General features: G+C 41.5%; 1 protein-coding gene across 1 annotated transcript in view; it reads right to left on the reverse strand.

Moving 5' to 3' along the window:
* Positions 1-1,759: 1,759 nt before the first annotated feature.
* Positions 1,760-25,521, reverse strand: part of ITPK1 (inositol-tetrakisphosphate 1-kinase) — a 144,337-nt gene continuing 120,575 nt past the window's right edge. Inside the window, exons 6-11 of the mRNA XM_082283215.1 lie at positions 23,044-23,142; positions 21,118-21,158; positions 16,866-17,031; positions 14,603-14,670; positions 12,956-13,118; positions 1,760-7,402 (exon numbers count right to left, since the gene is read on the reverse strand). Of these exons, the coding sequence (XP_082139341.1) occupies positions 7,080-7,402; positions 12,956-13,118; positions 14,603-14,670; positions 16,866-17,031; positions 21,118-21,158; positions 23,044-23,142 (860 nt within the window). The 3' untranslated portion in view covers positions 1,760-7,079. The remainder of the gene's footprint in view (positions 7,403-12,955; positions 13,119-14,602; positions 14,671-16,865; positions 17,032-21,117; positions 21,159-23,043; positions 23,143-25,521) is intronic.

Below are 25,521 nucleotides of genomic sequence, written 5' to 3' on the forward strand. Positions count from 1 at the left end.
AGGTGTTGCACAGAAACAGTACTAAAATGTCAATTAGGGAGTTACTCCACCTGGAGAAATCTCATTTTACATATTGATCTTCACCTAAATTTAAATTTGAATACTGTATTTTTAATCTGAATATTTTATATTGTGAATATATTGTATTTACAGCTGGAACAGGTTCCCCAGGGAAGCGGTCACAGCACCAGCTTCACAGAGTTCAAGAAGCATTTGGACAATGCTCTCAGGCACATGGTGTGATTCTTGGGGTGTCTTGTGCAGGGCCAGGGGTTGGACTTGATGATCCTGATAGGTCCCCTCCAACTGGACATATTCTATGTTTTAGTTTCTCCCTTTTTTTTGTGACAGTCTCTGCCAGTAACAGCACCCATACAACTCCTTGCAAACTCAGGACTACATGTAGCAATAAATTCACAGAAACCCTCAGACCCCCACCACACCTCCACCAAAACAAACAAAAAATCCCCACTAAACCCACAAACTCAAGAAACCAAGCAACCCCCACAGAAATGCAACCACGTCCAAAGGTGTTAGACAAGATTTTTTCACAAAGGATGGCAGCAGCAGACAGAAATTGTCCATACCTGACACAAAATCAACAAGAGGAAAAATAATGTTACTTGATGGAGCTGCTATAAATACTGTCTTAATTGGATAGTCAAGTAATCACAAATATTTGGGACCCAAGGATTTTCTTCAGAGGGGAAGATGGTGTTCAAGGCCCAAGTGTAGGGCTGCAAACATCTGCACTCGGAAAGGATGTGAACATCAAATTCCCATGAAAACAGGCCTCCCCTGATGAGCTGCTCACCTTGCTGCCCTAGCTACTCAAAGAGGAAGCAAACTAGAACTTGTTATAAGGCATTTATTTTCATTATGTGTTGGAAAGGGACAATTCTCTCTTCAAAACAATTACAGAGATAATGCCACGATACCTACTGCATATTGCTTTACTGTTGAAACCAAAACATTGTCCAAAACAGGTGCTTGGCAAACAAAAAGAAAATTAATATATTACCACTGAAATCAATGCTGTTAGATGAAAGCACCATCTCCACTGTCAGATCTGATCAGTCATGCAACTGAAGACGCCAAATAGCAAGTATATTGAGTTTTACAGTAAGCCATGATCTTCTAAGGGTTTATATAATTCTATACAAATTGAAGTACAAAATGGGAATTATATTTCAGAAATCATAGTGAACCAGGCTGAAGCGAATCACAAGACACACTTGTTAACACTGTACAGCTGGATTTGAACACAGATACCAATGAACTTCCGAAACTGAGCACACGCACACAATGGTCCCCGAGATTCAGCCGTGCTTGGGTGGGGAGCAGTGCTGGACACTGAAGGACAATATCCAACACTATTCACACCCAGAGGGCTAATTTGCTCAAAATTGTTGGGATGCCAAGGAATTGCTGTTATTCCATTTTAAGAACGACAGTGTTTTCAGTATGTGGTTGTCACAAGGGTATACACAAGCTGTATCAAATACTGAATCAGAAATAAATAATAAAAGATACATCTAACACATCTTTTATTTTTTAATATTTTTTTACAGCACTGACTTTACAAGAGGATAGACAACTCATTTTTAGGGGCTGCTAACATCTGAAACAAAGAAGTCACTATTTTATACTCAACATATTCTCAACCTTTTAATAACTTTATATAAGTATATATGACTTTTCACACAAAAAAAAAGTAGTTAAAATAATTTATATCTAAAAACTACTGTGTAAAGAATGAAGGAGGAAATAAAATGCGGGTTTCTTTAAAAATGCTGGAAGAGGAAGACCTGATTTTCATGAACTCCACTTGCTGTTGCAGCTATTTCGGGAGTTTCAAGAGATTCCCTGGCCATCAGCAAAAACTTCCCAACACATCGGGAGCCCTCTGCAAACTCATGACATGCCGGGTAAGGTCACCTGCTAATGAGTTCGTGTGGGCCACAGGCACCTGCTATCATCAGCCCCAGTGGATTCAGGGTAAGAACGATGGAGAGGAAGAAAACATCTCCCAAGATTGCTACTGAAACCCACAGAGTGAAATTCTGGACAACTGGTATCATGATGTCCACCGGCCAGGATTTTACTCCCAAGCCCTACTCTCCTTCCGCATCACAGATACAGGATGTTTTTCTCTCAATGGATTTTTTTATTTCCACAGGAAGGCTGCCCCAAGAGCAGGGTGGACCAGACCCCAAGAGCCACCTGCACACAGAGAGTGAAAACTATTCTCTTTGCTTGCTACAAATGCTACTGTGCTTGTGTTGCTGAGGAATCGCTCCAACATCTCCATTTATACCTGGATCCTCCCAAACGTCAATCATCTTTAGTAACTTCTGTGGCCATGTAAATGTGACAGAATTCATGGAGGATCTGAAACCCATCCAGTCAAAAGCTCAAGTGTTGATGGCCTGGATCCACATAGGGTGAATAGTGAAAGGAAAGGTACTAAAGATGTGGAAAGTACTTTTCTGGAAGTTACATTCCTCTGAAATAGATATTAAAGCAATATTACAAATAAAATCAGCAATGTGATCTGCAATGGCATGTTCATTTATCTAGAAAGTGAGAGGAGATTATATTAGAGGAAATAGTTTCATCTACAAAAAGCATTTTCACATATTCCTAATTACAAAACACACACCATAAAGTAATTGTATACTGAATACAGAAATCAATACATCTCTTACTAAAAAGGAGAGAGGGGAAAAAAATTAGCAGGGTAATGCAAGTGAACTCCTGCCAAGTGTGCACATGGGGAGACTGCTACAAACTCAACATAAACTCTATTCACTAAAATCCAAAATCCAAGATTTTCTGCACAGCTGTGGAAGGCAAGGCTACAAGCTAGTGTGGAAAAGCCTGACTCACTTGTCGCTGCTGCCATGCAAAGACTTCAAGAAACCAGCATTAGTCTAAGAACTGATAAGTCTGGATTTTTTTAATTGGATGGAAACAACAGGAGCATTTTTACTTTGTTGTGCTCATTTTTTTCCCAACCAATTCAAACACCTCCAGCCCCATTTATTCTGTTGCCTTTGGAGTGTATTCTGCCTCCATTATCAAACCACTACTCCACCTGGTTGTCCCCTGGCTGGATACTACCCACAGTCAATCTAGAAAACTTCAGACTTTATCTTGAGCAATCCTCGTTACCTCCAGGTCAGGTTCTTAATTTGTAATCATCTACAATGAAAACAAATTAAACTGGTAGATTTCCATCTGTGCAACCTGCTGCAGACCTCCTCTGCAGAAACATTCCCACATTGACGATGGAGATCTTCAAACAGCTTTATCATTCCAACAGTCTGAATAGCAATAATGAACCTTTCCTATCTACCAACCAGCACAGTCCATCAGTGCCTCAGCACAAAGGCTGCACAGCCAGACACCTCAACCAAAGGCAAAACATCATCAGCCCAGTGGTTGTGCATTACACAAACCACAAGTGCTAGGCACTGATACTGATAGTCTGGTTGCATTGCTGCAGTTGGCTTCCACATAATGATCAGGATGTTCTGGCACAGGCTACAAAGTCAGGCACAATGCGGCCAAGTCAGCTAGAGGGGAAAGAGGGTGACTTTACATCACAGGCAGCAGTAATACCACTCAAGTTCTCTTCAACAGGGAAAAATCTTCACCTGTTGAAGTTAATTACATAATTACAGTGGAAACCAGGGTCTCATCTCCACCATGCGGACACAAAACCTGGAAAAATTCCAGCCAAGCTAATGGTATTCTTGTGGATTTCAAACAGTGAAGCAGAACAGTAATAAATCCCTAAAAAGCTAACTGGTGACCATGTTGCTCCCATCAACAACAGCAATAAGAGCTATGCCTCTGAAAACACAGAAGAACCTTTTTCTAACCCACAATAAAAAGAATTCAAACAGACATTATGGAAAATCTCCTCAGATTGTCTGCAATTTTAAGAGCAAGGGCATTCTGGTATGGTCTAATGTTACTACACTCTTCTACTTTTATAAAGAAAGACAAGACTACAGAATATTAACTAACTTACTGTGAAGCTGATTTTAAATCAAAACTATCCTGAACTTACCAAATGAGGCAGCAATTCAGAAAAGCACTGTAGCACAAGCTTAATAACTTACTCATGCTCGAAAGTTTTGCAATAACATAATTCTATGTCTGGATACTTGGTAATTTACAGTTTTGGCTTTTACAAATTGGTCTACCAATTTGCCCCTGTGATTTAGCAACATTCTAGCATACTAGTCATTACCTTAATTTCTGCAAGGAAATATAGTAGTACAGCAAATGCATGGTAATTTATGTCAAAACTCTATTGTAATGCCACATCACAACAGGTACCTGCATAACTGCACCTGGTAAATTAAAGTGATACTGATACATTCGATAAATAAAAAATAAGTTACAGACTATGGGAAAAATGTCACTGATCTCACCAATGACCTAAACTTGTTTTCTAGTTACTGCCAAGGTCTGGAGTAATATTTAAATATAGTATTTCTGCAAGCATTCAGAGAATTACAAAATAAACTTCTAACAATCATTTGTAAACAAGTTTAAAATGCACAATTATGTTTCAGTAGTTTATTTTGGAGAAAAAAAGCAGTGCAAAATAGGCCAACCAAAACTCAGAAGGCAGCCAGGAAAATAAAATTCTTATTTGATGTTCTAACTAGGAAACAGCATACAGACATTTCCACTGGATCCAACACTCAGATTAATGTAAACATACTTAGTTTGAAAGGTCTTGAGTTAGTAACTCAGTTCTAACATCATTGCTTCATCCCCACCACCCAGTAAAGAAATAAAACCCAAAAAATCAAAAAAAGCCCAAGCCACTGTAATAAAGGGAGAAATAGGCAAGTCTACAAACACTCCACCAGCTGGTTACAAGAAAGTACCATACAAAAATATGTACTGGCAAGTTCCTTCCTGAGGGTATCTTTTGTTACACATGTAACATAAAAACACTTTTTATTTTAAACAAACAAAAACAAACCCCAAACTGTAGATGTCCATTTTATTTTAGTCATGGCTTTACGAAAAGTTTGGTCTATCATGAATACTTTTATAAACCCTTACCTATGTACATCTGACTCACTCACACCACAGCCATCCGAGACCTGCGAGCTGCAGACAACAGCGGATCCAGCAGCCTCAAAGCACACAAGGGTTGTGAAGCGTGCCCAGCTCAGAACTGATCTGCAACACTTGAGGAAGTTGGCTGTGCTTATGTGCACCCTGGGATCTGACTGACACCTCATAAGGTCCTTCCAGTCTCTATAGAAATAATTTAAAGTTAGTAATCCCTCTAGAGGTGGAATCATCTGCTATTGTGTAAAATCATCCTGGAAAATTCAATCCTGGATACAGGAAATTCCCAAGAATGGCATTTTGGAAGAAGACCAATCTCTCCTAAGGAAAAAGCATTGTTTACACAAAAGAACTGCTACATAACACTCCTCAAAATTTCTTCCCCTCCACAACTGGTACCATCAGGTAGGGTGATGACATCTTTTACACAGTTTAATCCTCTCTCCATGATCTACCTGGGCTTTAAGCTCTAGATCCTTTCCTTTTGAGTAGCCATATAACACATGATATTAACCAAACTGGTATCAAATGCTGCAGTGACGGATGCTTTAAGAACATGTGCTATAGAAAGACAGAAAATCCTGCATTTGCAAGCTAGGAGCTTAACTAAGGAAATTTTCTTAACACCACCCTTCTTAAATGTATTTTAGGGCTAATAAGGGGAAGAGAAGGCCACTTCTTCTACCAAAATAGTGTCTCTGTTCTCAGCACTTGGCTGTTTCCAGTATAGTGTTCAGAATTGGCAAAAGCTGCAGGAATTCTCAACATCAGAAGATGCTGCCACACTAGAAGATATCTCAAGAGATACAAATTGGCTGTGCTGTAGTTTACAAATAGTATAAACCACTGTTGTGAATTACTATATGGCCTCGCCTGGCAGCTTGCAACAAAGTAATGGGGTCTCCAAGCTAGAGCTGTCCTGTACTTCTACCTCATATGAAGCTACACAATTTTGTTTATATTTAATTTACAGAAAAAAATGCACAACAGGCATGGATCTGTGGAAGGCAGCAACTGTGTTACCCCTCAGAATACCGAGATCAGGTGTGCTGCTCCAAGGAAAATGCACAGCTCTGCCAGCCTTTTCCCAGAGCTGTCCCACAGTCCTCACAAGTGCAATGGAAGGAGAATTAAACTCTCTACTAAGAGATGAGCTGCTTCCATTAACTCTTCTAGGATTTCAGCACTAGCAGACAATTGAAAGCATGTTATTTAATCTACTCAATGACTCAACCTAAATACTGGCACCCTCTCTGGGTGAAACATGTTGCTGTTGGCAAGCGTGGTTAGAAGCTGATTTGAGTGAAGCAATGAGGCCTGGGGAGAGAACGGCAAAGCTGGAACAGGGCTGGTCACCTTGGTTCTGTGCCCTGAAATAAGCAGGCTGCTCTGTCCTACTCAAAGTGCAGCGGCTTCACAGCAAGCTACCTGCCAACATCTTGACTGGTCAACGTTTCAAGAGATTTGGTTTAGTGATACTGAAGTTGTCTTAGCTTTCTTTTGCAATGGCCTACCTGGAAAAAAGAGGAATGGGGAGTTTTTTTAGGCAAAAATCTCTAGCACTGTTACATTCAGACACTGTTTCAACATTATTATCTTCTTGATACAATGAGGTCTGATTTTAAAATGCTGGTCACCAGTGATTACAAAGAACAATAGAAATAAAAGAGCAACCCTCCCACAATGAAAGGACTAGTGTTAAAACACGTGTGTGTAAACTCACTACAGATTTGCAACTGGAATCTGATGAAATGGATCTGGATCACTTTCTCGCTCTTCCCCTTTCAGTCCATTTCATCAGCAAATTAGGTTAAATCAAATGAAAGGTTTTTTTATTTTGGTTTTTTTTTTGTGTTGTGTTTTATGTTGGGGTTTTTTTTCCATTTTTTTCTCAATTGTATTGTTAAAGCCTGATCTGGTTCTGGGACCACAATTTGAATCCCTGGGGCTTTTTCTCAGTCCATGGCATTGGCAAGTTATTGAGAAGAAGCTTTTGTTGCCAATGTAGCGACGCAGTGCTGCTGGAAGCTGGGGGACACTGCTGAGTTGCAGCCTAGTCTCTGGTGTTGCAGCTTTACTGAGCCATTGGTCTCGCTTTCCACAATCCAGGAGGAGTCTTTTCCCATGACGCTGAGACAGCCTGTGCTAGCACAGCATATCCGCTCGTCCATGATCCCACCGCTCTGCTCTGCCAGGAGCTTGCTGTGGTTTAGCTGGGTCACCTCAGGTACCTGACCCTGCAGGACAGCAGCTATGTGGTTCAGCAGATCTGTGAAAAATTCAGAAACACCCTCGTAACCTGAAAAGAGAAAAAATGGAGGACAGAAAAAAAGGCAATTAAGTAATTTCCTTAGGTTCTTTGAAAGGCTTATTTTAACAGTTTATTTCTTGGTGTCTCCTTGCCCACTGATCATAAAAAGGCTGATAATAAAACTGATAAGAAAAAGGCTCTTTCTCCATGACATTATTTTAAGTGACAGCAGAAGCAGAGCAGCATAAAGAGGAACAGAGACTCTTGCAATAAAAATATTTTTCCAGCAAGAAAAACTATTGTCTTGCAGAGTTGCTGCTTCTTTTTCCTCCCAAGTATATATACGTATATATGATTTTAGGTATATTCTATCATTTATTGCCAAGTCCAGGTTTTTCCATAATTTACGAACTCTCTGGTATAACACTGATTTTTTCCATACCACTTCCAGGTTTACTATGGCAAGTAGCTCTAATGCAGAGCTTCCTTGAGGGTCTGGACCCTCTCCAGAATTCGCCCAGCAATACCCTCAGTTAGGGAAACCTCAGAGGTTTTAGCAGGGCTGGCTTTATACACTACAGAAAAGGCAGCTCCCCACTGTGTAAGAAGCGATGTGATGCTCGTCTAACCTAACCTAACCTGACACTTAAAACCTGTTTGCTGCTATGTCTGAAAAACACCTGAGGGACAGGAAATGTCTATCAATGACACAGTATTTGATAGAAACAGCAGTCATTTATTTCAGTACTGAAACCACCTTTCTGCATGTTCTCTTAAGTGATTCCAGACAACTTACAATGCAGTTTAATAACAAGTTCCCTGGTTAAAACAGTTGCTCAAATACCAGTAGACAAGACATTTTTGGTGACACAAAGGGTCTGTAGGTGTACAGAGCTTCTGGCTCTATTTTAAACACTGTGGTACAGGCACAGTTTTATCATTGCATTTCATTTTAAAATTGAAACAGATATGCAACATATGGGTACAATATCTTGAAATGGATCTTAACTGCTACTGCATTACCTAAAATTGTTATCAGTTTGCCTTAGTATTTAGAGGTGACATATGACATTCAGTGTTATTTAGTGGGATAGGCTGATTGTTTTAAAATGTCTATGAAAGTATTCTGGAAGTGACCTGGCATTAATACAGGAGACTGAAGCAATAAATAAAAGACCCATGTGAATAGCACACATTCACACAGCAGCACATGAGCAGAACCAGAGACCACAAAGTAAATGCACATTTTAAAACACTTTTAGTGATGTGATCACTGGGCAGAAGAGTTCCTCAGATCCATAAATAATTCAATTTTAATTTCCATTCTCATGTAAAGACCAACTTCCTTAGGCAATAAAAAAAACAACTTCCTGGAAAACATTAAGTAAGACTATAATTTCACTCATAATAGATGTGAGGATTTTATGGTGTATTTGTAAGCCATATGTCAACCAATTAACGCTTATTTAGGCTGCCACATTACTTTGGATTTTATTGCACTTGGTCCCAATTCTCCTGGATACAAGCCACACAAAACATCAGTAATGTGAGACAACAGCTCATAGTTTTCCTTTCTCAAAGGCCTTTGAAGGGATTCACCAAATAAATGGCTCGTTTCAAAACACCGAGTTTCCCAGTGTCTCACATGATAATTCACTGGTCAGCAGGGGGCAACTAGGACTCCTAGGGCTGGCCATGGGAGTCAGAACAGGGTCTCCACCCCTTGGACAGAAGTGCTTGTTACGCTTTCTTGCTTATGTAAAAGCCATGGGATTAACCTTCAAATCTACTCAGTGCTTCGAACACCCTGGGAATAAGCCATCTCCATAGTAACAGCTTTAATAGAGGAGATCCATAGTACCCCAGAGTGTTCTGTGTCCACTCATTGAAAATAAACTAGCCTTGTAGGAGGGCACCTGGCAAACTCACAAAGAAGTTGCTTTAAATATTTAATAGGAACAAGATGGCCAGTTATTCGGTCCTGAAATCAGCAGATGTTAGTGAAAGGAAGCTGTATATAACAGGCAGGTTCTGCCTGTGCAAGCCCTCTGCACACTGGGTAGAAATGCCCAAGGAATTCTGCCTGGTCACTCAGAAGAAAATTCACAAACTTGTAAAAAATACAAGGAAGGGAGGAAGAGAATTAGGTGTCTCAACTCTTGGTTCACAGGACACCTGGGGAAGGCTGAAAACTGTGGGTATTGCCTTACTTGGTTCACCTAGGGCTCCTGTAGGCCTCTCAAACAAATCAGTTGTGGGACATCACTGTGCTGCAATCATAAAGAAGTCAAGGAAGTGCAGATTGAATAATACCTTCAGAAACTACTGGCAGTGAATTTGGGATTTGTGTCACACAGGCAATCAGTGGGAGGATGTAAGTTTGGCATGCCTGAAACATAACTTGCATGAATCACGCTCCAGCAGGTGCTATCCTAGCCCACTTGAAACCATTTTGGAAATGCCGGTCTACAAGGTGCCTGAATTTTGTTATACTGAAAACAGTCTCCAGAGTCCTCTGGCTGAGCATGGATAGGAAAGATGTCCACCCAGCAATGCATCTGAAAACAAGTGCCCATCTCTGTAAGCTTTGGTGGAGGCAAGAAACAGCTATGAGCTTTTTAAAGCTAGCTTTACAAATGCTACCTGCCTGATTTTTCAGAGATTCTCCCTGATCTGGCACACTCAGCTTTTCTCCATCTTCCCCTGGTCAAAGAGAAATGGACAGCCCAAATCCTGCATTTACATCAATGTCTTTACACACACAAAGTGCATATTCAGATTTGATGCTTCCAGCTACCATACAATTCACCAGAGCCAGCAGTTCACCTGCATGGTGACAGCCTGCAGCTCCTGGGGCTGGGTGAGCAGCACCCAGCAGGCTGCATGGAACCTTTTCTCTCACTTATCTGAGGTCAGACAAATGTTAACTCCCACATGCTACGTGACTGTGCCTACAGTTCGATACCTCAGCTGGTAACCACTGCTAAATATAGTACCAGCAGTTTCCCACAGAACAGAAGACACAATAGGCCTTTCAGACATTTATCTTTAAAATCTTTTTGAAGAGTTGCTGGTGCTAATGGAGCAGATAACAGACAAATCCTCCTACAGGTACACCTGCTCTCGATTCTGTCGTTAAACTCATCTCAAGATGACAGCCATGGAGGTTCAAATGAGCTTCAAGCCTGGTAAACACAAAAGACAGCACACAAGAAAGGCAGCAAACCTCTGGGCAGCTGGACAAGGCTTTGGTCAGGCTTGGCCCCAAGCCATGGCTTGAGTTCCATGAAAGAGGCTGTGATTACTCTTTAAAGGGCACCTCTTCCCCTCCCTTTTTTCCAAGCAGTGGTGCAGAGAAAATGCCCAGGAGGGTTGACTGCAGTTTGGCTCTACTGCAACGCTTGAAGGCTATGATGATTTGAGGAAGGGGAGCAAGGGAGGGCCCTTCCTGGGACTGCACTGAGCCAGGCCCAGTCCACTGTTGATAAAGGCCACCAGTGGCTCTTTTGAGGTGGGCTGAGCTTGAACTTCTCACTAGCAAGGTGATGGCTCTGTCAACAAAGTCAGTCATTGTAACTCTTCAGCCTTTAATCACACTGGCCATTGGAGGGAAATGTAGTTGCCTGTGCTGAACATGCTTTTGAGCAACAGAGTATTCTGTGCAGAGATGTAACTTTGCTTCTGTTGCATTTTACCCCATTGTTTCTTCTCTGACCTCAGCAGCCCTCAAGAACAAGGGCTCCTCTCTCTCAGTTCTGCTATGTTTTACAAATTTGAAGGCAATTTTTTCTCTCCCCAGCTTTCTCTTCCATATGTCTGGGCCCTGCTGCTATCCTCTAGTTTTCCTCCTGGTCATCCACCTATCCCATGGTGATAAAGTCAGTAGTTACCTTCATGACCCACATGTTCACCACCAAAAAAACTGCTGTGTGAGACACAATGTAGATCAGTGCATAAGAAACTTACCTGTGCTCTCAAGCCTCCTGCAAGGACTAAAACACTATAAATTCAAACTCCCTTCAAAGATCAATTACTGTGCAGACTGAAACACAGGACTTGGGCTGAATATTGAAAACTATTGCCTTAGGGTGGAAGCACAGCAGAGCATTCTGCAAACGTAAGTGACTAGAAGACATTGGTCCTCTCTAGATATATGTTTGCCACATTGCTGTTCCCCAATGTGAACTTCTCAATGTTTCAAGAAAAGGAGAATTTCAGTCTGTGAAGTACCAAATCCAAAATAATACTTGAAAAAAAACGAACCTGAAGCCGAAAACATGAAGCACCAAACCAAAATGCAGGATACAGGATTGCAAAAGAATGTCCTGTATCACTGACTTCAAGATCCAATGTCTGAAATACAATTCTATTCATGAAACTGATATGGCTCCATCTAACACCCAACTGAGGTTTTTTCACTGCCCTGGGCAGAAGAGTGTTTTCATAGGTCTGCAAATTGCATAACACCATGTGGTAGAACCATGCTGGAAAGTGACCTGAGAATAGCACAGCTGAGTTTTAAGAGGAAGCCAGTCACTGTGGAGATAGACAGACAAGGCACTACACAGCAGTAGGACTGAGGACCTGATTTGTAAAACTGAGGAGACTGGGAGCTCAGGACAAGCTCTCTAGATGTAAAAACACCACATTCACATTAAAGTCTTCAATGACAGGTTAAAGAAACTATGCAACAGCCTGTGTATGTCTCTGGAAACAAACATCCCCATTCAGGTAATGAGATGAAATTCTCAGAGAGAAAACCCCCCTGGCAAAACAGCATCAAATGAGATGATGTATTCTTTTCCTGGGTTAGACTACTGAATTTAGCACAGGTGACAGACCATTATTGCCTCACCCTTATTCACAGTTACAACTCCTTTTAACAATTCCAGTGATCAAGGAGCTTGTTTAGTTGTTTCCAAGACATATGTTGCACTAAAAAAAGTGGAGGACAAATTTACCCACTTTTACATGCTCTAAATCCATCCTTTTACTCCAGGATGCACTTATGAGAACCTGCAGGGATACCAACTCTCTACAGCAACTTCTGTGCATCTACAATTTTATCATCTTCAGATTCCTGGTATTGTTTTTGTGCACAAATGTCTTTTTGTGGGGAATCAATTTGCACAGGAAGAGATTTTCAAGGGAACAATTTGTTGCTTCTACCCCCTCAACTTTTTTAATGGCACAGAGTCTGAAAAAAGAAGTAAACTTTAAAGGCTCTCCTAAAATAGAATTTACTATTCTTTTCACTTCAGAATGAGGGCTAGGCCCAGAAAGGCTAGGTCCTAAGCACACAGTTCCACAGTTCCACAGTTCCACAGTTCCACACTGCAGTTCCTGAGCTTCCCTTTGCAGAGGAGGGCACGACAGCTATGTTACAACTGCCACTAAAATTTGACTGTATCTCCTAAGAGCTGATACTTCAGTTGCAAATTCCATATCTAGATTAGGGTTGTTCCCTTCCCAGATTGACCTGTATTTGATCTCAGAACCATCTGGCTGCTGCCCTCCCATCCCCAGCCTAAGAAGAGATGACATGAGACAACAGCAATAAAACTTGTTCCCCCAAAGCAGGAGTGGAAAGGCCTTTCTTACCTGGGAATGCATTTATATCAATGACTGCATGCTGCCCAGTCTGATTGTTAATGATGATATCAATTCCAAAGAGAGAAACTCCCAGAGCTTGCCGCAGTGCTTTAGAGATTTCCCGGATGACGTCATCGTTTGGCCGCTCAAATACGCCTTCAATTTTATCCAGCTACAATGGAAAAAGACACATTACTAAGGGACTCTGAAGCAGCCTTTTTATTGGAAAGATTGATTTTCAGAAGTTTCCAGGTGCATATCTACCAAATTTAATTGCAGAGAACCAGTGACATGAAACCAAGAAAGACACCAAAGAGAAACTGCTTTCATAATTCAGAATCCTTCCTAAACTGGAAGTTCATCTGCTCTAAAGCATCTAGTTCTTCCTCTTCATATTGGTGCAGCTAGAGAAGCAAAGCAGTGTAGGAATGAATGGAGAACCAGACTAACTATTTTAAGTACCAGATCTACACCTTAAAAACATATATAGGTGGCATGTTTAATCCTGTGCTGCAAAAGTTCTGGCTATCATTGTTATTTCAGTGTAGATCAAGGTCCATGTTAAACGGCTGACAGGACAGACTCCTCCTGTTAGTTTAATCTGAGTCATACAATACAACCCAGCTGGTTTATTAAGCGCAGAGCATACCTTTTATGTGGGTTTTCATGTGTAAATTATTTTGTAAGTATTTATTAAAATGAGTGACTCAGATTACTTATGACTGGAAGATGCACTCTTCTTTGCTTTTTAAACAACGTATTACACAGCAGAAGTTTGCTGTTATGCCTGCAGAAGCATGACTGGAATATGTATGTGTATGAGTGAGATCCAGGTAAACCACAGGAGCACACTCTCTAAGTCTGAATGTAAATTTTTAGTAATGGCTTCTCCTTCAACATAACCACAAAGGGATTTATGACTAGCACAATTACAGTTTTAATATTTAGCATGGCTAAATATTGCACATAAAATTCAAAATCAAATACGAAACTAGTCCCCAGTAGAGCTTGTGAAACAGAAAAGAATCTCAAGACTCAAGAGATTGAAAGGACCCAGTGCTGTAAAGTGACTTTCTCAGTAGCCGAGTGCCCAAGAACTTGTTAGGATTCAAATGTGCAAATCTTATTAAAAGGACTGGTAATGCTAGCATGAAACTGTGCAGGCAGTGTGCTGGCACTGCTGGTCTTGAAGGACACCCAGAAATGGTCCCATGGTAACAGCTTGGGCATGCTCATATGGGAGACAACTACTGGCTCTCTGTGACCTTGTGCCAACTCAATTTCTATGCTTGAATTTTCAGTTTGTCTGTCCTCACAGAACTGAGTCCTAGAAGGATGATTTATGTTTATTAATCTCTCTGGACAGGAAAAAGCCAGGTGTTTGCATCCAGAACCTCCTTCTTCCCTTTGCCTAGATTAGCCCTGGGTAGTTTGGGAAGCAGCACAGCCCTGCTACAAGTTCTTCCTCACCGGAGCTCGGTAAGGAAAACCAGAGGGGGACACAGTCATGCTGGTTCGTGGTACCAAACAGACCTCAGCCTGCAACACAGAAGCAGACAGCTTGTGAAAGAGAGTCACTAGCTACTAACACTTCCATAAGAAAGGATTAGATAGGTTTCCAGCTGCACTAGAAGGAAAAAGACCAAGTGTACTTACCGCTGTTAAGACAGATGAGGACTCTGGCTTGGAAACATTGTGGCTGTTGAAAAATATTGATTCTCTGTCTGCAATTAAAAACAGGTTGTAAACAACTTTATACCAGATTGTAATTTCCAAAGGAACAGTGCAAGGAACAGTAGGTGGCAGTGCAGCCCCGGGATTCTCGTCCTGGTCTCAACCATCCACCCCACCCACAGTGCTCTCCTGCCTGCTGGCACTTGGCTGCCTGCACAGACTGGAACCCACGGACAGATCAGCCACGGTTCTCAGACCACAGATAAATAGAACCACGCACTGGGTGGTAAACAGAAATCAGTTTCCATTCCTTCACCAGAACAAATTAACTAAGTTCAGTCAGATAATGAAGTTAATTTTTATTAATGTGCTATACTCAAAGTGACAGTTCCAAGGGGAAGGTGTGTGACAGAAGGGAGAAGCTGCACTCACTGCAGGTGGTAGGCCAGTAGAACCCAGGGCACACTGAGATCCCTGTGAACCTGGGCAGGACATTGTCACCATGGCAGAAAGCAATACATTTTGTGGCCAGGACCTGTCCTTCTCTTGGAGGCACTATAGGAATGCAGGAGACACACTGAGGTGACAGAAATCACTAACGAACCACAGTGGAAACCGTGGGGAGAATTGCACCAGCACCTCCCACCCTGCTTCCTCTGTGCTGGAGGTCTTATGGCTGAAAGAAATCCCCCACCATGTCTCCCTTTAGTATTCCCACCACAGTAGACTGATGGCATCATAGAGACAACCTGCCCAGGAACACCCAGACCCCAAAGTCTCAGCACACAGGTGGCACCAGCAAGAGTATTTCTGCTATGCTGGTCTCTGACTGGACATTCAAGAGCAGCCTCAGGGCCACATACAATAAAGACAGGAAAGCAAAGCCAAGTCCACTCTGCAGTCTGACCACCAAATACTCTTCGCGTCTTTCCTCTTGTTTAGAAAGATCTTGTACTTTCAGACACTCAGCTCTTTCAGTGTCTCACAGCCACCAGATCTGCTTATCCATCAGATCTGCCAGCTCAGGTTCCTGTGGCACGGCCTCTGCAACTCTCCTGATGTGGGTAAGAGAGACAGATGCTTACCCTAATCTGCCAACAAAACTTATTTTTATGTGGACTTCCAGACAACTTCCAAGTCTTATACTAACAGATAAGACATTAACTAAGGCATTTTTAGAAAGATGCCTTAAAATGTTCCCTTCCAGCAAAAGTATAGACCAACTGTCCTAACAGTTTATATGAACACAGATTCTGGCCTACTTAATTTGATCAGGACATAGAGCAGACCTAAATGTCTGTTCACAGGCACACATAGCTACAGACAAGAACTTCTATCAGCATCCTACTACACCTATACTACCAAAATACATATTTGTGTGTGTAATGGTGTGGTGAGCATATATGGACATATTAGGATCAGCAGAAAACACTAAGCAAAGTGACAAAAAGCGGCATTTGTTCATTCATCTCCTTTAGTTTGATGCCATCCTCACCTCCTGGATTTTTCCAGTTGCTCTAGCAGATCATGCTCCCATCCATGTGCTGCTAAATTTTTTATGCTTTTGGTGGGTCACAGAATGCAGTTCTCTGGAAAGGAGCTTTTTTCCATAAAGGAAATCTAAGTAATCGCTAATGAAAACCCTTCAAGTGTTGCTTTCTAGTGACATACAGAAGAATCACTCTCCTCACTGAGAAATCCATTCCTCCTTCTCCGCAACACAGCTGATATTTACAAACCAAAGGGCACTTCCCACCAAGATTTACAACACTGGGCCTCTCATGAAGAGGGAGGCTCGTTTAGGGTAGAGCACAAGTGATCTTTAATTTAAACACACATACATATTCAGGTAAAAACAGGGAAAGGAAGTTCTGAAATGATGGAATCCAGGAAATTCTCTCCAAAGCAGATTTTTAAACAAACTCCGGAACAAATGACACATGAACTTACTGTGAAAGGAGGGAACTTCTCTCCCTCCCCCCCTTTCCACGACATAAAACACTGTGTCTAACAGGTAAGACTCAGTTTACTACTACATAAATATTTACTATATTAATGTCATTGGTAGTTATTCCAGAGCAGGTGAGTTATCTCTCTTCCTATTAAAATAATACAGAAGAGGAAACATGGTTTGTCAGAACCAGCTGACTTCACTTCAGCAGTCTTTTCACAGATATTTTCTTTGGAGATGTTTCCTGCTGATGTTGTGAGAATGGACATTTTTTTTTACATCAGTACAATGTACCTGAGATGCCTGCAGAGAAGTTCTTTAAAGATGGTCTTTTCACCACGGTGTAGGATTCCCCGACCACGAAAACTTTATAGAGCACAGCATTATGATTGATGAAGCTCTGAATGACGCAAGGGGGGCGAACAGCTTTGAGGCCCTCCTGGTTGAAGATGATCGCCATCTGGAAACACACACACATAGTTGTGCACAAGGCTGGCAATAATTTCATGCTTACCCAGACCTGACAAGCAACAAGGTGGAACATCCACTCGTAGATATATATTGACCACATGTGAACTCCTTCTCAGCTTCTTGTTCTACTTCATTACGTTTCATTTAACTGACACACAGCTCTGCAAACACTATTAGCAGTGAAGCTTTCATTTTCAATCAACATTTTCTTCACAGCTCTTTGCAATTTCATTTGCTGCCTTTAGCTGGGAAGCTACTGCAACTGCAGGTACAACAAAAGGCTAAACCATCTGACCAACACAGATGACAAAGTTTGTGTTGAAAACAAGCCTGTATCATGAGAAAAACAGAAGGAACAGCTCTGTGCACTAATTACATGAGTTCTTCCCCACAGCTCTATTCCCCTGATTTGGTTCAGCCCAGTTGCAACAGCCTAAGCACCAGGGCTTCACCCACACCATCAGAGAATATTTCTCAGACTCTAGTAGTTCTTACTGCTAACAAATGCTGGCATATCAACTTTCCTGGCATGGTTTCACTCCATTACTCCAAACAGACAGTCCTCTTGAAGGCACTGGAATAAATATGCCAAAAAGGAAGGCATTTATTGGGCCTTATGAATGATGACCAGCAGCTGTCTTTAACAGCATGGAAGCAACATTGCTAGGTGCCCCGAAATACTTTGATGAGACAGCTTATCTTCAGCACATGTTACACTGGTCTTTCCATTGAGCTCTCCATTACCATGCTTACATGCATATATAATTATTATTATTATAGTGCCCCATTTTGCAGGCTTTTTGTTGAAGTATGGGTTGTGCCATGGCTCCTACACAGAACCAGCAGCAAGCACCATTCTTGCACAAGTGATGAAATTATGTATCTGTGTGCCTCTACACAGCACTGAGGATACACTCAGGTTTGGTCTCTATCCTCAGAGCCCTGAACAAGCTCTGCTCTAATTATCTGAATATTGACTGAACTTTTGCTAACACCTTAGTTTGTTTCTGTAAAAAATACCAAATATATAATAGGTTTGCTTCTTCAAAAGCATGGCTGTGGTAAATGATGTGGTGATTACATACTCATAGTTAAAAGTCTGAGCACATTTTTTGTCCTTATTCCTCCTTATCTGGTAGATGACATTAGATCAAATAACTGTCTGCACACATGTACAATAACTCAGTAGATTAACATTTTCTGAGTTCAAGTCAATGTGTACATTCAATACCTACTAGCAGCTGATATTCTTGTCGTCTCTATTAAACAGCACAGAGTGAATTTTTGAGTGGTAACAACCTGTGCAAGGAATTTCTCTAACATACAGAATCATACATCAAGATGATTCACAGCAACAACATCATAACTCATTTGTCTCTTACTGGTGGCAAGAAACATTGCTCTCTTCCTCCTCCTGTGTGGACTGTTGGCATTATAGTGTCTACAACATCACACTGCCAAGAACTATGCTGTTTCTATAGTGTTCTCTTCCACTATTAGTTAATTGATTCCCACAAACCAACATAAGATGAACAGGTATTTATCAGCCTATTTTAGAAGTGTGGAAAGCCAGAATTTATCTTCTCAGCACAGCACTGACGTAGACTGCTGGAAGCTACGTGAAGCCTCTCTTCTCAGCTCTGTGCTGGCAGCCCCATGGACTAGCACACAACCCATATAACTCCCGTGGTGTTGTGTTGTGCTGGTTCACTGCCATGTCTCATGGTTTTTAACATGCATGAATAGAGCTCCAAGAATTTGCTTGCAGGGTGCACTTGTTCTTTGTCATCTAGCACAGACCTGCTGTGTCTGGCAGTAACGTGGCTACAATACTTGATATCATAATTTCCAAATAGCATTTCTCATTATAAATGCAGAGCTCTTTTGAAGGCAAAACAAAACAAAACATTTGCACCAAGAATTTTTACTGACAATGTCCATAAGGAATTCAATCTCAAAAAAACAGTGATTTTTTGCCTTTTCCTTCCTGTCTGCTCAAATGCTCAGAAAAAAGAATTCTGGATACATTTCTTCAGGCTTTGGGTCTCTCATGGCAGCTTTAACAGAGGTTAGTTATGTTCTGACCTGATGGCAGGTCAGAAGCACAACTTTCAGCCATCATCTCTGTTCAAGTTTAACAAATGGTGCAGGCAAACTGGGGGTCAAGTGCCGAGCTGCTGAGGCCTCTGCTAGTGCAGAGGCCATGTAGAACTGGGGACATCACAGGAAGGCTGACACCACCTCACCTTAACAACAGCATGTGCTCATACGAGAAAAGTGAAGTCTGCCAGCCCCACATGGCGAACACACACACCAAACCCAAACTCACACACCAAACTTAAACTCAAGCCTGCACCTTCAGCCGTCCTTGTTAGACAGTACTTGAACTTTCTTAACAGCCATCTTATGAAGAAAAGCAGGTTTCTGGTCAGTGCTCTAGTTTCAGTGTCAGCTCTGCACTGGAAATATATCCACAAACAATGAAGTGATTTACCAAAAGCCAGACAAGGAGTCATTAATAAAACAGACAAGAATTTCTTGCTTCTAGACCTATGCTCCATCTTTTAGACAGACTGTACTGTAAGTAGGTATTTATCCTATGCTTCCTTTGTAATTATTGACCATAAGCAATTACAAAACAGTTCCACTCTGATTATAAATATAATTTTGGATCACTCCTGAGAACTCAGAAACTGCAAAAGTGACAGCTACTACTACTATGTAAAGTACTGTGCAAGACTTCAGGCTTTTTTCCAGGGGTCCTCCTAAGCTCTAGTCATAAGTTCCTGTGATAAAGTGCAGACTGTGGCTGTATTTTAGTCTAATTTTTGCTCTGGCAGGAGGCTTAGATGTGTCTGTACTGTATGAAAGAAGATCAAAGAAAGATTCACCAGGGAAATAAAGTCCAAGCCTAACTGGACAAGTACTGAGAGATTCATGTATTTCAGTTTGCAGTTGCAGAGGAACTCTTGACAGAAAAATCAGCAGGAAAATTGGAGTCTTAAATTCATTAACAATCCAGTCCCCAAGTGTTCTCAGAAATGACAGCTAAAAATTGTAACAGCTGCTCCGGCAAACTAACAGCACTGTCTGCTGGCTTGTGAAATCAGCCAAGGTAAGGCCTGCCTGAAAAATCTCACTGCATTTTTAAAAGGAAGTGCTGGTCAGTCAAGATTTCAGCCACAGCCATTCTGCTCATCTAGATTTACAATTTACTTCAGGGCCTTCAGCTCTCAGAGACATGGCAGCAATGTCTCGTAGTGCACGTTTCAAGAGCAGCTGGGAAACCTGGACTGATGACCATGTGGTTAACAAAGGAAGCCAGGAGTTAATGCAGCCAGCATCAAGGCTGCATTAACTCTCAAAACTGATTCTCAAAACTGATCTGCAGTAAGCAGGAAGGCAGGAAGCACAAATGGAAAAGAATTAAAACGGGACTCAACTCACTAAGTTTAGAGGAAGCTAGTCTCATAGGTAATGCTCTCCTTCCAGGAATATACAACCATTTTAGCTGCAATTGCCTTACAGGAAGGCAGATAAGTTCTACCAGTCCTGTTCTCCCCACAGATCTCACTGTGTTACTACAACTGAACATGTCTGGAAAACATCTCTATTTGTTACTCCCTTCCTCTCAAGGAAAGCAGCCAGCTGCTCCATCTGAAGCACAAACCCACTTCTCATCTGTACCACATACATACTGGAAAAGTAACTTTCTGGGTTGGAAACTTTATTTAATGACCTCTTACCAAAGGAGAGACTGAAGGAGATTTCTTGCAGACAAAGCTGACTGGAGACTACAAACTGCTAGAAGCAACAATATGATAGAAGCTAGAAACTGCTAAAAATAACTTCCATGTCAGGAGGTCCAAGTAATATTTGACTTCATTTCAGATTTTTGAAAAAATAATTGTGCAATTAAACATGAAGGACAGGTGGGGAAGAAAAGCTGTTTGGGCACAGCCCTCATTCTACCCACTCCAGGATTGGAAATCACCAGCCAAACCATCACAGGGGGAGTGGGGGACAGGACACAACTAGAAGTAGAGGGATAATACTGCAAAGTTTTTTAACTCACCTCATGAGAGTTGGTTCCATGGGCCACTCTGGTTTTACAAACTGGGTAAATAAAAAAGAAAAAACAATTCACCACTGAAACAAACTCTTTATAATCCTGTTCCCACCCACACATGCAAACACTGGAGTCCACTAGACCAAGGCATTGACTGTAACAGACACCAGTGACAATCTTTGCTTGAACAGTGTCCTCAATCACTGCAAAACTCGGCTTGCTCCAAGCTCTACTCTCTCAATTCCTCCCTGCAACTAAGGTGCAAGCACAGATCATTATTAGGACTAGACAGAGTTGCCAAGCATCAGCTAAGAAGTTAGTACTAGTACTGGGACTGCCATCCTGTTTACTCAGAGAGCATTTTCACAACTATGTAATATTTTTTCTGAGGCTAGAGCTACTTTACAGGTACCACAAAACACTACTGTTCTTAAAACAAAGGAACTGGGACACGGTGGAAACCAACTTTTTTTCCTACCTCCCTGTTTTCAGGGAAGAGCAGGAGACGTAATGGGCTGAACCAAACTAAGATGTTAACTTACTTTTCACAGGCAACCATAGAGGGGGACAAAAAAGGCAGAGAGCCTAGCAGTTTTTCTTTCTCCTTCACTTTTCTTATCTGCTCTGTATATCCTGGTTCTCACCTCCATCCTGATTAAGAGGAGGAGTAAAACCAGTAAGAGGAAAGAAACAACATGCTCCTTCTACTATGAGGCCAGAGAAGAACTGAAGACCCTAGGAACCACATGATGACTAGAACTGATGTTACTTATGTGTTAAGCAGAGGAGATGAAAACTTGCAAGTAGTGAGGGGGTGGATAGGACAAGACTTCTTTGCAGTTTGTTGGAAGAATCAAATTGGCAGGCAAGAGGACAGGCAGCTACGAAAGGCAGATAACCTGCACTAGAATCCAATATAAGTTGGTAACTTGAAGTTTTGGAAAGTGGTTTATGATGTCTCATGGACATATGCTCTGGAGAGATGGAGGATTTTTAAGAAAAAAATAAAAATAGAGACAGAAAAATAAAAAAACACTACCAGAATACCAAGGTATATTAATTTTCAGTGCTATTTTGTAATTTCATTATCATTTAGTGGGGTTGATTCAGACCTCCTGAATATATGCTGCTGACTACTGAGGACTAGTCAGTCTGTACTGAGACACAATGTGAAGAGAAGGGCAAAGCCATTCAGTGGGATTTGAAGTACTGCTTCACAGTGCAGCTTCAGGAGACCTGCCTCATTTGGGAGAGCGATGGCAGGGAGGGCAAAACATGCTTTTTCCACGCAACTTTACCTCTGAACCTTACAAATGAGGCAAACACCAAGGGAACAAACACCGACTAATGATCCTGCTCACTTTATACTGCAAGGAATCAAATAAAGGAACGAATTAAAGCACAAGCCCCACAATGAAACTTGCTACAAAGCACAAACAGTTCTTAGCAGCTGTTTGAGCTGTGGGCCCTTGCTATCTTTGGTAACCCTCTTTCTTTTACCCTCTAAGATTTTATTTGTACCCTGGACCAGCAAAAGGGAGACGTAGGTGAAAGAAGAGGCCAGTCAGCAAGGCAGTGATTTTCTCAAGAAAAATAATGAATGCAGTTGGCAGGAGAAACATCTTGCACAAGTTCAGGGCAAGAGGCTAACTTTGTTAGAACTATTAGCATTTCCCAGGAATGCATGTTTACTGTAGCGAGGTGTTTAAAGTAAGGAACAGCAATAAAAGGCAAAGTAAAAGCTGATAGGGAGGGGGTTTGTTCCACATTCCAAGCAGACTGCCTCAGAGCATTTGTTTCAGGGAAGTTTTAATATCCTTGACACCTTTGGCAGCGAAACCCACATTCCTACAATGTTGGCTATGTTTTGGGGGGTGCATGTGCAGTATTTAGAACCTACTAGAAGCACCAAAGAAATGCCCATGTACATACTGAATGGGAATGCCAGTCCATTCTTCTCTATAAGCTGCAAGGTATCTTCTCCACAGGCACTGGTCAGCTCCATAAAGGGTGGTGAACAGATCCTCTCATCTGCAAGAAAATAAAAAGGCTCAAATGAAGATGAGGGGATTAGCTCCTCAGCTGCACCATTACCAGCTCTCTCCATACTAACTGCTTCTTGATAGCTTATATTAAAGCACCCAGAAGGATTGTAAGCCAGGCCTGAATTTGGGGCTCTGGAAACATTTCAGAAGATGAAAGGCCAAATTTTAAGATAATCTAAATGGAAATATAAAGCCAGTATTTTCACAGGAGGCAAAAATGATCACTTGGTTAGGAACACGTAGTCACAAGACTTAGCCAGTGAGGTGAAAAGCAATTGGGATCTTAGCTCTTAACTTTATGCCTTCAAGCATAATTTTCTAAAGCATTTTACAAAAAACAGAATGGTCTGCAAATATGACTAGAGCAGGCAGTCTCACAAAGCCATCTCTCCTGTAGGGCTCCTCAGATGGCAGATTCCAGTGTGTATTTACTTCAGACAAGGTGCCAGAACTTTCTGCTGTTCGCTGGTACTGCTCTGCCATGAAAGCAGTGTTCATTTGGTCTGGCAAAACCAACCAGAGCACAGCTGAGACATCACCATGTCAAGACTGCTCAGCAAGCTCCGGTTAAAGAGAAAAATCAGGGGAACCATGGTAAAATTTAATGGAGCAGGCCTGCTCCAGAGTGTTTCTGCTGATGTTGTGCTTGTTCACACAGTGTTGCAGGAAGGCTGGAGTCAAAAACCAGCCCTCTTAGTGACTTGGTAAGTTGACTTCTCTAGGATTCACTTCCTGTTTGCTGTAGGAGAACTGAGATTCCCTTTGGAATGCAGCAGAAAAGGCAGAAACCACTGTAGGACTCATAGGGCTTGAGCATAATTCTTCACTTAAGAGGGCTGGGTTGCGATTTCAAGTGTACAGAGAACCTTGGCTTCAGCCATAGCTCTGAGACAGGTCAGCAGGCCCACAGGTTTTTAGACAAAAGCTGTGTGCATGTTGACAATATTGACAAAGTCAAATCAAGGACATCACCCAAGTATGAACACCTATTCAAATTACCTCCTCAGTGAGCACAGTCTTAAAAACTTACTACTTTCATGGAGTTTAAGCTGTGGCCAGGTTAACTTTGGAGCCACAAATGAGTTATAACTCGACTTAGCTGCACAGTACTTAACACAATTCAGAACACCTCTGCTAAGACTAGCTTTTCAGACTTATTTCAAGAGAAACAGCATGACACCTTCCTCCAAGAAGCAACTGGAGACAAGCACAAATGGTGGGAGCAACTGTATCTGGCAAACTCAAGTCACAGGTTTATATCAACCAGAAACTTCTCCTGAAAATAAGCAAAACATGGCTGAATCCAAACAGGTGGAGGCCATGCTGTGCAGATGGTGCAGAAATGGAAAAGTACATGTGAACTAAAACCCCAGCAAAGCTAACCATAACTCTGAGACAGCCACGCATTCAGAAATCACTTTATAAACATTGTTTAGATTCATACTTTTCACTTCATTGTAAGTGTATATATATATATATATATATATATATAAAGAAAACTGAATCACTGAAAATAACAGAGATGCAAAACTCTCTATATTTTGGTACACATATCTCAATACATCCCCAAGCTTTTAGAATATCCAAGAACTCTGTTCATTAGCAGTGCTGTCACTACAAGAAGTTTTCTGAGAAAAGGCTATTTTCATACATTCTAAAAGGAGCCGAAAGATTGATGCTTTGAGGTCAACCTCTACAAAACTAAACAAAACATCCCAGATTTCAAAGCTTTCAATTTGCTGCTATGAAAACAGAAAGCAGCATCCAAAAGTGACAGGTACTGTAATATTTACAAGCCTTTGCCAGAGCAAAAGTTCCTTAGTTGGATGAATTTAGGGAATAAGATTTAGTTTACAGATACTTGGGAACAACTTTGGCTTGGCAGCTCTCCCACCCACATGCTTAAGGTTCACAAATAACTTTGCCTTCATAGTGCAGATGCAGAGATGGTTCCATCTCACTTCCCTCTGTTTCTCTCTCATGCAAACAGGAATGGGAGACAGGGAGGATTCAGTGTTCCTGCTGACTACATGACACTTGCATGGGGAGATGAAGGAAGGAGCAAACAGTAATTTCTTTGACTTTGTACTTAGAAAAGACCACCTGGATCAACAAAAAGTAGCAAAGAAGACTCTTAGCATCTCAAAGTGCTCCCGCTGAGTTTGCACAGCACTGGCATTTTCTCTACCAAGAAGGTAGCCTACTGAAACCTCTAAAACAAATAATTAATTCACAGCCAAACCTGAGGACAAACAAATCCTCACTCAACACAAGATTTCCATAGAGCCTACAGCTAGAAAACTGCTGCTCCGAGTTTAATTGCACATGCTGAAATCCTAAATATAGCTGTAGGTTAAAAAAAAAG

The sequence above is a fragment of the Coloeus monedula genome (assembly GCF_965178545.1).
Source record: "Coloeus monedula genome assembly, chromosome: 6".
NCBI classification, from domain to species: Eukaryota; Metazoa; Chordata; class Aves; order Passeriformes; family Corvidae; genus Coloeus; species Coloeus monedula.